At 38.6% G+C, this 18273-nt stretch overlaps 1 protein-coding gene across 1 annotated transcript in view; it reads right to left on the reverse strand.

The window, feature by feature from the left end:
* Window positions 1–3848: 3848 nt before the first annotated feature.
* Window positions 3849–18273, reverse strand: part of MRPS28 (mitochondrial ribosomal protein S28) — a 107512-nt gene continuing 93087 nt past the window's right edge. The window contains exon 3 of the mRNA XM_047074065.1: window positions 3849–4148. Within this exon, the coding sequence (XP_046930021.1) occupies window positions 3983–4148 (166 nt within the window). The 3' untranslated portion in view covers window positions 3849–3982. The remainder of the gene's footprint in view (window positions 4149–18273) is intronic.

The raw sequence follows: 18273 nt of genomic DNA on the forward strand, positions 1-18273 counted from the left end.
TCTGCTCGTGCTCTCTCTCAAAATAAATAAACTTTAAAAAATAATAAAGACAACTGAATCTAAACACTAAACTGCCAGACTTATGTTGGGGTTGGAGGGTCACTCTGGATGGAGGCAGGCAGCCACATCATTGAAGTAGAGTGAATGGAGTGAAAAAAGGAATCTAGGTTATTTCTCAGACAGCTTTTACCCAGTCTCCCTTATTTTGTCTTCCCTCTTCCCCCAATTCATTCCCAGATCCAGAAGCAGCCAGTATCGCCACTTACTGAACATCCTGAGGATTCTGCAGTAAATCAGGTGGGTTCCCCACTTTCCCCACTGCCAGCTCAGAATTTGTCTATCTCTGTTCTGCTAAGTCAATGTCTATTCATCCACTTCCCAGACTGCAAAGTTTTATTGCTGATTCCTCTCTTCCTGCTTTTCTCCTACTTGAGTTTTTTGTGTATGAGGTGTTTGTGCATCTATCCATCCACCACTCATCCATCCATCCATCCATCCATCCATCCATCTCTATTAGAGTTTTAGTGAGGCTTTGGAGGGAGTAATGTTAGACGTGTACATTAGTCTGGTACGTTAATCTGGAACTCCAGATTTAAAACAATACCAATCACTATGATAGTGAGGTTTCTCCTGTAATATCGAATTTCTTGGTATAGACATGAAGTAGGTAGACAGATTTCATTAGGGTTGGAGTTTTGCCAACTAAGAAAAGGAGGGTTTAAGATGACAGGACTTAAGAAAACTTGACTTGCAAGGAAATAATTATTTGATGCACCCTGAACTTTCAACCTGGGTAAGGAGGGTAGTGTGAACACGAAGGAGGTGATAAGAGTGAAAAATTGAAAGTCAATGGACTGGAGCCCCCCAAGTTTTGAAAAAGTGTTCTGTTGGGCATACAAAGTGAGGGAGCAGGAAGGTCAGAGAGAAGGATCTCAGATTTCAGATCTGGCATTTTTGGAGGTGGTGATTATTGGGTGTGACCCAGTTGGGGGTGGATGTGGTAGACTATTTTCCAAAGATGAGCACAACCATCTCTCTCATCCCACGTGACCTCCTACGGTGTGAGGCTGCCACACTGCCATCAAGAGGTGGAGGCTCCTTCCTCTCCTCTTGAATTTGGGCTGCCCTACTAACTCGTTTATGACCCAGCGAGTGAAGTGAAGAGGCATGGCTTCCCAGGCTAAGTAGAAAAGGCCATGTAGTTTCTCTCTGGCTGTCCTGGAATGCTCTGGGGAACACCAGCCACCATGCAAGCAGTCGAACTCCCCTGACACATATCATGCTAGAGCGGCCACATATAGGTGCTCTGGTCACGGTCTAGCCAAACCTAACCTTTCTGCCACCCTTGCCAAAATACCAGATGAGTGAGTGAAGCTGTCTGGACCCTCCTAGACCAACCAGCTAAGTGCCCCTGAAGGACTTCGGTGGTGCCACAAGGAATGAAAGTGCCCAGTGGGAGTGCCTAGATTCTTGAGCTACACAGTTTGGGAAGTATGACACAGTGTCTGTGATGTGTACATGTCCGTCTTCTGTCCAGACCTCTCGCATGAACTTCAGACCCATAGAGCCAGCTGCCTCCAAACATCGTCACTTGGGTGGCTAATAGGCACCTCAAATTTAACATATTCTAAATTGAGTTCTCGATAGTCCCCTCAAACCGGCTTTTCCCTATCCTGGTTATCGGCAAATCCATTCTTCTGGTTGCCCAGGCCAAACACCCTGCTGTCGTCCCTCACCACCCTCTTTATCTCATACTCCATATCCAATGTTATGTAATACCACTGTCTGTACCTTCAAAATATATCCAGATTGCAACCACTTTTCAGGACCAGCATTGCTACCACACTCCTCCAAGCTGCCATCACCTTTCATCTGGATTACCCACTAACTCTCTCCTCAGAGGTCTTGCTTTGCTGTTAATCTTCAGTCTACTCAGAAGGATCCTTCTATAATGTCACAGCATATTCCTCCTCCACTCAGACTCCTCCAAGACCCTCCATCTCAGAGTAAATAAAGGCCAAAGTCCATACCAGGACCTACAAGGCCTCTCCTACTTCCCACTCCCTAGGTTTATCTTTTATTCCTCTCTTAGCTGTAATGGCTTCCTCCCTGTTCCTTAAACTGGACAGGCACAGTCCTGCCTCAGGGCCTTTGCCCTAGCTATTCTTTCTCAGGGACCCACGTGCTAGCTCCCTCATTTCCTTCAGATATTATTCAAAAGTGAATTCCTAGATGGGGTGCCTGGGTGGCTCAGTCGGTTAAGAGTCTGAATTCAGTTCAGGTCGTGATCTCATGGTTCGTGAGTTCGAGCCCCACATCGGGCTCTGTGCTGACAGCTCAGAGCCTGGAGCCTGCTTTGGATTCTGGGTCCCTCTCTCTCTCTCTCTCTAACTCTCCCCCACTTGTACTCTATCTCTCAAAGAAAAATAAACATTAAAAAAAATTTTTTTTAAGTGAATTCCTGGAAACTATGTATGGCAACGGATGTGAACTAGACTCATTATGGTGATGTCACACTATACACATATATTGAATCATTATGTTGTACATCTGAAACCAATAAAATGTTATGTGTCAATTAACCTCAGTTAAAAAGATAAGTTCTTAAGAGTTTTTTTCTAAATACTGTATCAATGGAAAAATAAAAATTATGCATTATAAAAAAGTGGATTCTTCTGTGAGGATATCCATTGACACTACTCTTAAATCTCAATCTGTCACCTTACAACCCATTCCCTGCTTTATTTTGTTGTTGTTGTTGAGATATAGTTAACATATAACATCAGTTTCAGGTGTATATCGTAATAGATATTTATTGCAAAACAATCACTACAGTAAGTCTAGCGAACATCATCATCACACATATTTACAACATACCACACATTTTATCTATCCATCCATTGACGGACACATAGGTTGCTTCCACATCTTGGTTGTTTAATTTTTTAATTTTTTTTTAACGTTTATTTATTTTTGAGACAGAGAGAGACAGAACATGAACAGAGGAGGGGCAGAGAGAGAGGGAGACACAGAATCTGAAACGGGCTCCAGGCTCTAAGCTGTCAGCACAGAGCCCGATGCAGGGCTCGAACTCACGGATTGTGAGATCGTGACCTGAGCTGAAGTCGGATGCTTAACCGACTGAGCCACCCAGGTGCCCCACATCTTGGTTATTTTAAATAGAGTTGCAAAGAACGTGTGGGTTCAGATATCTTTTCAAGTTAGTGTTTTGTTTTCTTCAGGTAAATACCCAGAAGTGACGTCGCTAGATCATAGCGTATTTCTATTTTTAATTTTTTGAGGAAACTCCATACTGTACTCCATAGTGCTTGCAGCAACTTACCCTCTCACCAACTGTGTGAGAAGGTTCCTTTTCTCCACATCCTCACCAACATTTGTAACTTCTTATCTTCTTGATAGCAGCCATTTTAATAGGTGATATAATAGGTGATATCTTTCGTGGTTTAATTTGCATTTCCCTGATGGTAAGTGATGTTGAGCATCTCTCCAGGTGCCTGTTGGCCATTTGTATGTCTCTGGAAAAATATCTATTCAGGTCTCCTGCCCTCCCTGCTTTATTCTGTCCTCAGCATAGATCACTGTCTAACGTAGTAGTATGTATGTTATTTATTTTCTATTACCTCCAGTCAAAGGTAAACTCCACAAAGCAAGCAATTTTGTCTCATCTGTTTACTGCTGTTTCAAATAGTGCCATGCACATAGCAAGCACTCAAAACATACTTGTTGAATGACAGAATTTCCCAGAACAGTCTATATTTCCCCAATCAAAGGGAAGAATGGGTGTAAAAGGGAGGAGGGGAGAAACAGCTAAAGAAAATTCTAACAAATAAGAGCCATAATTATAGCTTTTGTTTATTATGTCTTCTTTCAATCATTTATTTACAATTTTCTAATTGCATTCTTGATGAATATCTGGGTTGAACAAAAAAAAGGAGTGAATGCACTAAGCAAAGTTTATTTATTATTCACGATGTTCCTGTTTTGATTTGGCATCTTTACTCTCCTGGAGTCCTAAGAGAATCGCATCAGCCTCAAGTATAGTTGTATCTGTGGTGGCTCCCAGGAACCTAGATGTAAGTTCAAGATCTAATAGACGCAGTCGGACTCTGGTTCCTTTCTGGTATTTCCTGGATAGTAAGAAAAAAAAAATTCCATTAATTCTGCATAGCACAACATGAACAAGTAGTTTAATTTTTTTTTTAATGTTTATTTTTGAGAGAGACAGAGCACGAGTAGGGGAGGGAGGGGCAGAGAGAGACACACACACACGCAAACACACACACTCACAGAATCTGAAGCAGGCTCCAGGCTCCAAGCTGTCAGCACAGAGCCCGACGCAGGGCTCAAGTTCACGAACCACGAGATCATGACCTGAGCTGAAGTCGGACGCTTAACCGCCTGAGCCACCCAGGCGCCCTAAACAAGTAGTTTAAAGTAAAACTCAAATTCTAATTTTAATGTGGTGGCTCAAGATAAAGAATATGTTCTTTTTTTAAAAAAACACTTTATACTAGTGTGTGAGAAAGAGTTGTTTTTGACAGAAAATTTAGTTGTATCAGAATTGTAACCTTGAAGTGACTTTTAAAGATCTTATAAACAAAATTCAAACAAGTCAATTCTTGAAAATAACATTTATTTTAATATGTCATTCATTTTTTAAAATATTTATTTATTTATTTTGAGAGAGAGAGAGAGACAGACAGCATGCACATGCAGGAAGGGCAGAAAGAGAGAGAAAGAGAGAGACTCCCAAGCAGGCTCTGTGCTGACAGCACAGAACCTGACGTGGGGCTCAATCCCACTAACCATGAGTCTGTGACCTAAGCCGAAATGAAGAGTCAGACATTTAACAGACTGAGCCACCCAGGTGCCCCAATATGTTATTCGTTTTTAAAATCAGCGAATATCAAGGGAAAAAGATTTTCAGATACATGCTTTCTTCCTAAAGTTAAGAACTTCTCATTTTTATTTAATATTTTTTTAATGTCTATTTATTTTTGAGAAAGAGAGAGAGAGAGAGAGAGAGAGGCAGAGAGAGAGGGAGGCACAGAATCCAAAGCAGGCTCCAGGCTCTGAGCTGTCAGCACAGAGCCCAAAGCAGGGCTCAAACTCTGAATGGCGAGATCATGACCTGAGCCGAAGTTGGGACACTTAACCCATTGAGCCACTCAGGTGCCCCCCAAATCTTCTTTTAAAGTAAAGAATATTTTACAAAAGCAAAATGGAAAAAGGTCTAAATGTAAATGTAAAGTACTTAAGTGCTGAGGACTGACTGCACTATAATTAAAGTGTAATGACAGCCTAACATGCATGATGGCTCACTTTGATCAATAAAATATTTTATAATACCAAATGAAACTTATATTCATTCATCTTCTTCCTTGATCAAATGTTTTAAGGGTTTAATATCAACATTATGAAAAGCTACAGGTGAATGAAAATATTGCCAATGACTGCAATCCCAAGATCTTTAAGGATCTAAATATACAAGCATACCTTGTTTCACTGTGCTTTGCTTTGCGCTTTGCAGGTATGACGTGTTTTACAGGTTGAAGGTTTGTGGCAACCCCGTGTCAAACAAGTGTATCGCCACCATTTTTCCAACAGCATTTGCTGACCTTGGGTCTGTCACATTTTGCGGGTCGTACGATAGTTCAAACTTTTTCATTATTGTTATATTTGTTTTGGTGATCTGTGATTAGTGATTACTAGTTGAAAGGTCAGATAGGGGTTAGCAGGTTTTAGCAATAAAGTATTTAAAAAAAAATTTTTTTAATCTTTATTTTTGAGAGAGAGAGAGAGAGAGAGAGAGAGAGAGAGATACAGTGTGCAAGTGGGGGAGGAGCAGAGAGAGAGGGAGACACAGAATCCGAAGCAGGCTTCAGGCTCTGAGCTGTCAGCACAGAGCCCAACACAAGGCTCAAACTCACGAACTGCTAGATCATGACCCCAGTCGAAGTTGGGACGATTAACCGACTGAACCACCCAGGTGCCCCGACAATAAAGTATTTTTTAATTAAAGTATATGCAGTTAAGCTTTGAGTAGGGTTTCAAATCATGGGTCCACTTATACATGGATTTCTAATAAATACAGTATAGTACTATAAATGTATTTTCTCTTCCTTAGTATTTTCAATAACATTTTCATTTCTCTAGCTTATTTTATTGTAAGAATACAGTATATAATACACATAACATACAAATTACGTATTAATTGACTATTTATATTATCGGTATGGCTTCCAGTCAACAATAGGCTGTTTTTAAAAAAGTTTTCCATGTTTATTTATTTTTGAGGTGGGGAGGGGCAGGGAGGGAAGGAGAGAGAGAATCCTAAGCAGGCTCTGCACTGTCAGTACAGAGGCCAACGTGGGGCTTAATCTCAGTAACCTAACCATGAGATATCATGACCTGAGCTGAAATTAAGAGTCAGACACTTAACCAACTGAGCCACCCAGGTGCCCCAACAGTAGGCTATTAGTTTAAGTTTCTGGGGAGTCAAAATTGTATGCAGGTTTTCGATTGCACGGGGGGGTCAGCAGCTGTAACCCCTTCATTGTTCAAGGGTGAACTATACATTGTTTTTTTAGACATAATGCTATTATTGCACACTTAATAGACTAAAGTATAGGGTAAACATAACTTTTACATGCACTGGGAAACCAAAAAATTCATTTGACTTGCTTTATTGCAATATTTGCTTCATTGTGGTGACCTGGAACCAAGCCTGCATTATCTCTGAGGTGTGCCTGCCCACCAAGTATTCTAATTTTAAATTAAACAACTTTACATAAATGGAAAGAAACAAAGTTCTCAAAAAAAGTCACTGAAAAATGATTTTTGTAGGCCATATAATGAATAGTCTCGATACAATGTTTAATTAGGTATTCTGAAGGAATTTATAAATGATCTATCAAATAAATATGAAGGCTACTTGGTTTTTTTAAATAAACTTATTTTTCTTTCTGATAATAGAAGTAAATATTCTTTTGTAAAACTATGTAAAATAATGAAGTCAGTCATATTTTCTAGTTCTTCTATCTATTTACACGTATGTATACATGAGTGTGTATTTGACAGCATAGATCTTATTTCCTGTCTTTGTTTAAAAAATTAAAGAGATATCCTAAAATATTGAGCATAGCCTTATAATCTTAGAAAACAGCAATTACAGGACATATTCTATATGAATTATCCTCTGAAAAAATAAGGTTGGTTCATAGGCAAGGTAAAGGTGAACACTATTTTCTATATTACTTGGAGCTATAACTTATGTTCTAACAGATTCTTTCCTTTGTCCTCACAGCATGACTCACAGCGATTCAATCAGCTTTGATTCACGTTGACCCCTCCTTCCCTCCATTCCTGCAATATCCAATTAGCAACTTTAGTTCATTTTTTAACACAGATATTTCTTGATCTTAACCCTACAAGTCTCATTACCCCTTAGCTGAAGCTTGAGGTCTAATCTTCCCAGAGCCCATGTTTTGGGCCCACTTCTCAAGATGGCTTCCATATCTTGGCCTGATGTCCATTCCCACATACTTCTATTCCTCCGTACCTTTGCTTCTATTGCCAGCCTTCCTTGAACTTACTGTCTATCCGCCTGATTCTTAAGTTCCAGGTAGAACAGCTACATCAAATGCAGCTCCCAAGAGCCTTGACATTCTCCTTGTCGGAATGAAGAGTCTGTCACTGGAACTCCCATGGAAGAAAGAGGTTTTGCAGTCATAGACCTGGATGCAAATCTGAGCCCTGCCACTTACTCGTTGGGTAACCCTGAGTGGCTTTCCCTGAACCATAATTTCCTCATCTACAATAAGAGAGATTCCAACCATTTTGCAGGTTTACTGTGAAGGTTAAATGGGATAATATGTTGAAAATGCTTAGCACATGACTGCAAATGTTAGTGCCTCTCACTTACTTGTCTTGGTTATCTGTGCAACTCTCTGATCTCTCTTTAGTCTCTATGCTCCCCCAAGATCTGGCACTGGGTTTATCTCTGTATCCTTCCAGTGCCAATGTAGCAGGTACCCAAATGTCTGTCAATAAATTAACATGACACTTGCTGATAAAAGCCACCAGGTCACAGATTATCTAGAATTTCTACTTTCTTGGCTTTAGCAGCTGTGTGGACTGGTGCATTTACTTAACCTCTCTGAAATTTGCTTGGCATCGTGCCTAGCACATAGTGGTTAATAAACATTGGTTTTCTTCTTTCATTGTTCATTGTCGGCTTATTTCTTTTTACTTATTTTTAGGAGCATTACTCATAGCTGGACTATAAACTTATCATGAGGAAAGGAACAGTGACTTTTTATAAAAAGAGTTGCACATGTCACAAACACCAGGGGCACCAATTCTGGGCACAGTCGCAGTGAAGAGGAAGCTCTCAGTGTAAGTGGTTCTGTGTCATATTAACGGCAAAAATCTCCAATTAAAAAATAAAAACAGGAACACCATTGAGTGCCAGTATGCTTGGTAATTTATGGAATGCAGAAGTTTGTCCCCAGTTTTAGATGCATTAGCCTTTAGTGATATGAAAGCTTTGCCTTCACTTCTAAAAATTATGGAAATTCTGGGAATTATCCAGTGAGATGATAATGGAGATGAAAAGCAAACTGCAGGCTTGTATGTGTGGTGAAATGAGAATTATCCAAATATACACATTGTGCACTACACAAAACAAACAAAACAAACCTTTAAAAGATTCTTTTCTGCTATCTAGAAGTAGCTGTTTCTACTTTTATGGTACTTAATTTTTATTTTGTATTACAGTTGATTGCAAGTAAGCGTTACCTTCTCTATGAGACTGTAAGATCCTCAAGGGCAGGGATTTCATATCTGCCTCTCACAGCCCCATGAAGACATTTCACATAATGCAGCCTTTTGAACAGTGGTTTCCACACTTTCTAGTATACCAGAAACACCTGGAGTACCGGTTAAAAATGCAAATGTAGGGACGCAAGCCTGAAAGTAAGCTGGCAAATCTGGGGTGAGACTTAGGAATTTACCTTTTGAGCAAGCTTCCCAGGTGATTCTGATTCAGGCTTCTCTGGTCACCACTTGAGAAAATCTGGCCTAGGATTAGGTTTATTATATATAATCAAGTGCAGGAAGACAGGACAGTTTATATAAATACAACAGGCCAGGAAAATGAGAATCTCTGAAAAACTCTGTGGCTACCATTAACAAGTTTCAAGAATAACAGATGTTTTCCATAAGTGATGACAAGAGTTGTTTAGGGTGAATAATTTAGATAGACCAAAAGGAAAAAAAAAAGTCAGGAATATATAATATGGAGAAATGCACCTAAAAAGAGTCCCTTGAACAAAGCCCACTGACAGGCTGGAGTAGGGCTGCCTCGCCCACACTGAGACTGTCCGTTCTGGGAGATCCAGGACATGTAAGGGTCAGCATACTTCTCTGACAAGAACAGCAGCCATACAACTAACGTGGAGTTGATCCTTGCTTTAACTTCGAAACACTTTATTAAAGGAAAAAAAATAAGCTAATATATTTCTAAGAACTCCATTTCTTCCAGTGTAATTCGAGGTGAACCTTCACTATTGTAGTCTTTGATAATCACTTACACCACTTAGTTTTCCCATTTGGGTTTCCATTGTTCCACATAATAAGATTTAAAATGAGTATGCCAGTAAACTCTCTTCCCAGATTGTTTATACAACCCTTAAATGGTCACTTTATTCCAAGATGTTGGCCTAAGTATAAAAATCCAGAAAAGGCAATGTAGTGACTGAGAGCACGGGCTCTGGAGCCATATGACTACACATGTGTGTGTGCAGTTGTATCACTTATAAACATGCAACCCTGAGGTACTTTTTCAGCGTCCTCATTTGTAAAATGGGAATCGTTGTACCTACGTCATAGGTTCTTGTGAGCATGAAATATATTAAAACATTCCAAGCCCTTATAAATGCTCAATAAATATTAGCTATCATCATCAATCACCACCACCACCATCATCAAAACAAACCCAATGAAAACCGATACTCTATGTGGGAGTGATGCAGAATAGAAGAGCACCTTCAGTTCTAATTCAGTGATAATTGAATCGATACAAAAGGTTCCTATAGAAAGGAAATTTGGAGGTGGGTTCTCTTCCAATACTTGCTTTCATTCAAATCTTACTTATTTTAATGGCATAAGCACTCTTCTCTTAAAATACAACATAACCGTTCTACAAAAATGGAAACCGTTTCTTTTGAAATGAATGTTGACTTTCCAATGAGATGTGAAGCAAAAGAGCTCTGAACAAAGCAAGTAAGATTCAGAGGACTACGCACCGAATGGTCCACATTTCCTAGCATTGACCACAACATAACCACATATACAGTCAGTCACAAAAGGGTCACAGTGATTTACGTACTCTTGTGCTCTTTCCGGCAGTGGCTCAGGAAGACTGAGGGGCAGGGAGAGGTATCCTAACTTCACCTATCTCCTATTATCACTCTTGCTTCACTAACTTTCAGTGGAGTTACGCCTTTTAGGAATATACTTGTACTTATAGCACACACCATTTCTTAGAAGGGAAAGGTAACAATTTCTGTAGATTCATTATTTGTTTTTCCAAGAAGCAATTTTTAGCTTCATTTAAAATTCAATAGCCTTAACTTCTAACCTAATCAACTAACCCCTTTCATGATTTTATAAACCTGAATCTGTCTCTTCTGTCTTCTTTTTATAATGGGGTTTTATTATTCTTTTATGTATCTAGTTTTCCCTCACTCCTGTGATTGTATCAATGGACTCTGCTAAAAACTGCTCAAATACCCATAAACAAAATTTATTATCTATAATAAAATCGATTATATCTGTATCTATCTATAATAAAATCTATTTATTATCTATAATAAAAATATCAAATACCACTGCCCACTGTAACTTTCCGTGATAATGGAAACACTTTAGATAAGGTTTGAGCACTTGAAATATGGCTAGTGTAACTGAGGAACTGAACTTTTAAATTATATTTAATTAACTTAAATTCAAATTTAAAAAACCACATCACAGTGCAGCTCCAGAGAATTTCAATAAAATTTGACAATAAAAATAGTAAGCATACTTGTCCCACAATATAAAAATATACTCTGGGGGCGCCTGGGTGGCGCAGTCGGTTAAGCGTCCGACTTCAGCCAGGTCACGATCTCGCGGTCCGTGAGTTCGAGCCCCGCGTCAGGCTCTGGGCTGATGGCTCAGAGCCTGGAGCCTGTTTCCGATTCTGTGTCTCCCTCTCTCTCTGCCCCTCCCCCGTTCATGCTCTGTCTCTCTCTGTCCCCAAAATAAATAAACGTTGAAAAAAAAAAAATTAAAAAAAAAATATATACTCTGTGGCAGAAAAGCTATTTTTGCAGGAAAAAATAGTACTTAGAAATAATTTGTTATAAGAAATAACTACCACTAATTAGATCCAGCAATAATAAACAGATACATGTTTGCCATTATTAACCCCTCAAACATTTCTTTCCTTTCTGTTACCTTTTATATTTTTCCTCAAATCTGTGTGACATTGTACTAGACACATAGCAACTGAATTGTCTTATTAATAAGCTATTTTGAGGTTATAATTAAGATCTTCATAAAGATAGCTTCCCTCATATTACAGACATAAAATTAAGATACACAGAATTAAAGTCACTTGCCTAATGCCAAAAAGTGGTATAAAAGGATTCACAGATTTTTTTTTCCCTCTTCCTTTTCTCAAGTTCTCAAATACCTGTGACTTCTGGCAAGAACTATAAATTTAATCCCTTTGGGGGTGGTAAGAATTTACCACTTCATACAATCTTATAATGTCTTCCTTTTAAATAAAATTTAGGCCACACTGTTGTCATCCAACTCATTATTTTAACTGCTCCCCCTTTAGAAAAATGATTGCTTCCAGTGGTAACAAATAATAATACTGGGAAAAAATCTCCATGGCGTCAAGCAATTTCGTCTATTTTTTTTTAATTAGGAAAAACATCCCAGATATTAGTTTCTCAGAAATCTTCTATTTTATATTAAAACCACTGAATACTGCTGTCTTGAAAGGCAAATAGGATGTCTCCAATGAGCACATTCAAAATAAAAATAGCCTGTGTTTTTACTGCTTGGTGTGTTTCTTTCTTTTAACTTCAAGTGCTTGCCTCTGACTGATCTTTGTGAACTCCAGCCTAAATGGATTCAATCCCAGCCTTCACCGTGACTGCTCTCTTCCACTGTGCGCTTTCTCAGACCATATGCTGCAGTAAATGAGCCTGCATGGCTGAGCTGTTTAGCAAAAGGGCAATTAAATCTGGTTTTGCATTTCTTTATTAAGGACATGGTTTAAAGACTTTCCTTTGGAGAGGTTTTTGACATTCTTTCCACAGACATTCTTTAACATCTGTCAGTGCAGGCTAGCGATGGTTCTCATAGACTTAAAATAGAGAGCGAATCCTCTGCCTAGTTCTTTGATACAAATATATTAATAATACAAAGCTGACAAATAATAAGGTTTGGATTAAACCTCAGTATCTAAAGAGAATACTGTGAGGAATTCTGACTTTGCTAGTCAATTTAGCTGTCTTGCTGTAATCATAATTCTCAGAGGTTTTAAAAATAGTTCTTTTGAAATCATTAGGCATCTACATTTTTATCTCAATGAGTTAAAATAGTTTAGAACTTTTTCCAATTTTCTGACAATTCTTTACTTAAAGCTTTAAGACTTTAGAAATAATTTTTTCTCTTCCTTTTTGAAGAGGAAAAGCTAAAATATTTCTATTGGTTCAATTAACACCTATGTGATTTTTTTTAAGTTTACTTATTTATTTTGAGAAAGTGTGTGCACGTGCGCGGGGGTGTAGACAGAGAAGGAGACAGAGAATCCCAAGCAGTCTCTGTGCTGTCAGCGTGTGGCCCCACATGGGGCTCAATCCACGAACAGTGAGATCATGACCCGAGCTGAAAATCAAGAGATGGACACTTAACTGAATGAGACACCCAGGTGCCCCTGATTTTTTGTAATTTATACAATTGTTCACAGTAATGTTGATCTGTATGTGAAGCCACCAACGTGTGTGTGTGTGTGTGTGTTTGAGAGACAGAGAGAGAGAGAGAGAGAGAGAGAGGAGAGCATGTATACATGTGAGTAAGAGAGCACATGTGAAAATGTATACTTTCTTCTTCAAATGAACTGTCCAGACATCAATTTCCTCATCTTTAAAAAGCACACTGTTGGGGCGCCTGGGTGGCTCGGTTGGGCGTCCGACTTCAGCTCAGGTCATGATCTTGCAGTACATGGGTTTAAGCCCAGCGTCGGGTTCTGTGCTGACAGCTCAGAGCCTGGAGCCTGCTTCAGATTCTTTGTCTCCTTCTCTCTCTGCCCTTCCCCTGCTCACGCTCTCTCTCTCTCTCAAAAATAAATAAAGATTAAAAAAAAAAAAAGATCAAAGGTGTTTTACAGTTCTATGATTTAGTTCTACTTTTACACAACGTTAAGTATTTGAAATTTGATACAATGTAGAATGATATTAAGTGCAAAACTGATTAAACTTCTTGGTGTTTAATTCTGGATTTGTCTCACTTTTTTAAAATGCCATCTGCCATGTTTCACTGACCTATCTGGTCTATTGCTTCTTTCTGTCCAATCTGTCAGATGTCTTTAAAGATTTTCTTACCACCATGCTATCCATACTGTATTATCAAGCACAGCAACCAGGGTTAACAAAATAAAGGTAGAAAGTGTTCATAAAGTTCTATAGCTCTCCGATATTTCTACTCATTAAAATTTTAAATGCAGCACAAATCTTAAGTTCTAATTTATTATCCCAGGTTGTTAGGAGATGTAAATGGGAAACAAAAATTATTATCACCATAACTTCTGCTACCTGCATTATTACCAAAAGTCCCTGGAAAAACCTAATGGTTATCCCTTTAATAATACTACAGAGAGTGTGCCTATCCACTAGGCCAAAATAAACCATGCAAATCAACTGGCAACTGGAACTCTCCATGCCATTGTGGCAGGGAGTGATGGACACTGTTCTTTTTTTTTTTAATTTTTTTTTTAACGTTTATTTATTTTTGAGACAGAGAGAGACAGAGCATGAATGGGGGAGGGGCAGAGAGAGAGGGAGACACAGAATCGGAAGCAGGCTCCAGGCTCTGAGCCATCAGCCCAGAGCCCGATGCAGGGCTCGAACTCACGGACCGCGAGATCGTGACCTGAGCTGAAGTCGGACGCCGAACCGACTGAGCCATCCAGGCGCCCCTGATGGACATTGTTCTTAACACCAAACTGCATTCCCTCAAGTTGTAATCGTCCTAGATGAGGATTTAAACTTTTTTCTGTAATTCTAACATAAATGTATGATTTTGTTTTTTCCTTAAACTAAGTTCTTTTTAACCTCTACCCTGCTGGTTAATATTCTGTGTCACCACAAACAGAAGTTTTGTCTCTTGTTCAAGCACTGATTTATTTTATGAAATGTGAAGATAAAATTCATTTTTAAAAAAAAATTTTTTTTTTCTTTTTCAACGTTTTTTTTATTTATTTTTGGGACAGAGAGAGACAGAGCATGAACAGGGGAGGGGCAGAGAGAGAGGGAGACACAGAATCGGAAACAGGCTCCAGGCTCTGAGCCATCAGCCCAGAGCCCAACGCGGGGCTCGAACTCACGGACCGCGAGATCGTGACCTGGCTGAAGTCGGACGCTTTAACCGACTGCGCCACCCAGGCGCCCCTAAAATTCATTTTTTCAAATGAAACTTTTAAATGTAAAATAACTTCACTTAATAATGTAGAATATGCATATAATGTAATATATTACATATGGAATCAGTGACAACAGAATCTTTTCTCAGAGCGGCAATATAAGGTGTATCAAGACATAAGATACTTGAGATGTGCTGATGACTGATACTGGGATCAAACTTGGAGCCAGTATTATGGCATCTAAGCAAAAAGGGATACATTTTGTGGTATGTAATTCTTAAGAAAATATACATATTTTATTGTCAGAGAAAAGTTTTGTCAGTACAGAACAGAGGAAGGAGTAAGAACTTTAGAGAATTATAGAAAGATCTAGATTTGACTGTGACTGAGTGCAAGAAACTTACCCTGAATGGACTGTTTATTTATTTGTAAAAGGAGGATAACATACACTGCCTGGCAAGGTTGATGTGAAGCGTCATGCATCATAAAGTGTGGAAAGTGCCTGGCACATAACACATACTCCATAAATACCAGCTATTATGAAATTCACCACATTCATATTTACATAAAGTGCACCAGGTTACTGAAAGGATAATAACTTCAAATACGGTTTTACTGAAGACACTAGATTACTGCTCAAATGAATAAGTACTAGTAGTAATCTTCAACGTATATAAAAGAAACAAAAGGAAAACAAAACTCATTGAAGACATTCTTTTGAGTTTGAATTTGGAGCTGAGGGAGGGGGCTAATAAAATCCAGAAATTACTTTACAACTTACAGGGACAGATTTAGTGACTCTACAGGGAGTCAGAACTGGGAGGAATAACAGAATTGCTTGTGGACATTTTTCACAATGTTTTTTTCTTCTCTTTTCTTTCTTCAAAATACTGATGCCAGGGGTCCAACCCAGATCTACTCCATCAAAATCAATGGGGTAGACCTGGAGATTGATGCACATTTGGGAAAAAGCTCCTCAAATGGGTCTAGTGTCCTGACCTTCTTCAAAGAGCACTGGTTAATGCGTTCATAAGTTACATTCTCTTGAGTCTTTGTCTCAATCAAATTCCAAATTAATGGTTCATGGTAGTTTCTGGGCCAAGATGAATCTTGCCCAAGTCAAGCTTTAATTTCCTAACAAGTGCATGCAGTACAGACAACATGAAGTCAAAATTAGAACTGCATTTTTAAATATCAAATATGAGACAAAAAAGACAAGTTGTTTTTCCATTATGAATACTGAATAAATTAGTATGTATTTTCACCTAAACAAAGGGCTGACTCATTTTATGTGGGTCATGTAAGATTTACTGCAGTTAAAGATGTATTTTCATGACCAAAAGACTTTCAGGATCCCTTCCACAGTGCTTGAAAACCTAACACTTAAGCATATACAACAAGAGTCACATTTGGCTTGAAAATGACCTTATGGCAGATGTTACCTCCTGACTACCTCAGCTCTAAAATGTCCTTGATTATTTCCTCCAATGGTAGAACCTGTCTCCCGATTCCCTGCACTTTTGACTACATTAAGAGAACAGATTTGTCCGAACCCATTTTCAGAGTTTCTTTTTTTCTTTCAATCTTGTTTCTATCTCTCTCAATTAGTTCCTTATTAAATAAGTATCATTAAATTTTCAACAAACACCTACTCAGCATCTGCATGAGGTAAGGGGATACCAACAAGAAATAGAGAAACTCTCCTGTCCTTTCCCAATCCACAGAGGCAAAAATGTAGTGAAGACCTTAGTCCACCAATCCCTCTGGCGGGCCATAGAACTACTTCAGCAGGTTGGTCCTGATTTCTGTGCCCTTTCAACAAGAGATGAGACTCTCAGATACCTTTTGGAAAGGCAAACACTTCACAAATTGTTACTGCAGTAGCTTATGTGGGCTGGCAAGGGTCAGCGAGGAAAATCTTTCATAAAAGAATCAGACCCATCCTGCAGATTTCATGTAATCCAGAGTGTTGTAAACAGTCTCCAGTGTGAGCCAAGAAGTAGTGTCAGTGAGGGGAGAAAATGAAAGGGGGAGAAGGAAGAGCGGTAGGTGCAGGGGGTGGGACACAAAGACTTAATATTAAGGTAGGTTGCTTTTAAAAAGACCCTTAGAGGGGGGCCTGGGTGGCGCAGTCGGTTAAGCGTCCGACTTCAGCCAGGTCACGATCTCGCGGTCCCGGAGTTCGAGCCCCGCGTCAGGCTCTGGGCTGATGGCTCGGAGCCTGGAGCCTGTTTCCGATTCTGTGTCTCCCTCTCTCTCTGCCCCTCCCCCGTTCGTGCTCTGTCTCTCTCTGTCCCAAAAATAAATAAATGTTGAAAAAAAAAATTAAAAAAATAAAATAAAATAAAAAGACCCTTAGAGCTTAGAATAGAGCTTGTGACTTGACACTTACAGACCTTGGTTGATATCTGCCCTTTGCACCTCCAAATCTGGGTATATTTATTAAACACTCTAGTTCATATCCTTTAATTAAAAACTGAGGTCACAGAAGCTTAGAGAAGTTCTGTGAAACTAAAAATAAAAAAAGAAAACTAGTTTAAAGGCATTTCGTGTGATAAGGTGGTTTTAGATAAATGCAAGCTCAATAAAAGTCAACAATGTGCTTTTGCCCCCCCAAAAGTAAATGTGATTTTAGGCTGAATTAGTATAAATATATATTCCATGTAATAAAATATATATTCCACATAATAATCCCAATCTCTTTTCACTTTTCTGACCATATCTGGGGAACTGTCAGCTATCTGGGCAACACAATTAATTATAGGGTCATTGATATTTGAGGTCCATCCAGAAAAAGACGGTAAAATAACGTTATGCTGAACGATGAATTAAGAGAAGGAAAGCATCAAGCAGGTTGAAAAAAGAAGAAAGTAGACCTTATATCTGCATGAAGAATTTGAAAGACGTTAATATTAAAAAGGTCACAGTATTTATTTTGTGCATCTATTTTAGGTACTTCCAAAAAACAGAAATAGGAAAAATGGGTAGAAATTATAGGATGGCTGACTTAGCACATTTCAGTTTACTACGGGGAAGAACTTCTAACAGAGTTGGCTGGAAAGAGAATTGGTTGTTTTGTATGTAAATAGAGGAAATCACAGGGGATTTGTTTACTTCTGATTTAAGAAAAGAAATTTGTGAGCAACTGGTATCTCTAGAGTGATTTTGCTCTAAATACTAATAGAGTAAAATACTGTCAAGCATCAAACATTTTTGGAATGGAATTCTGCAAAACAAAGAAATATTACATACTTTAGAATCTCTGAATCAAAATCAAAAGCATCTATTTATGATTAAAATTATAAATAAAAGTTTTGTTTGCTTTTGCTTTTATTTAATAGGAGGCTGTGGTTATTTCCTTGGTATTAGATAATGATATTTTAAGACTCTTACAGAAAACAACACTCAAAAAAATACTAAAATTCAAAAAAAAAAGGTGTTAGGTTAACATTTTGACTAGTATAAGTTATCTCTGAATAAATTCTTATGCTTTTAAACTAAAGCAAAAGGATCGCCTGGGTGGCTCAGTTGTTTGAGCGTCCGACTTCAGCTCA

This window comes from Lynx rufus, unplaced genomic scaffold, assembly GCF_022079265.1.
Source record: "Lynx rufus isolate CCGP_SWC_20201006 ecotype Redwood Valley unplaced genomic scaffold, mLynRuf1.p SCAF_12, whole genome shotgun sequence".
Taxonomy (NCBI): Eukaryota; Metazoa; Chordata; class Mammalia; order Carnivora; family Felidae; genus Lynx; species Lynx rufus.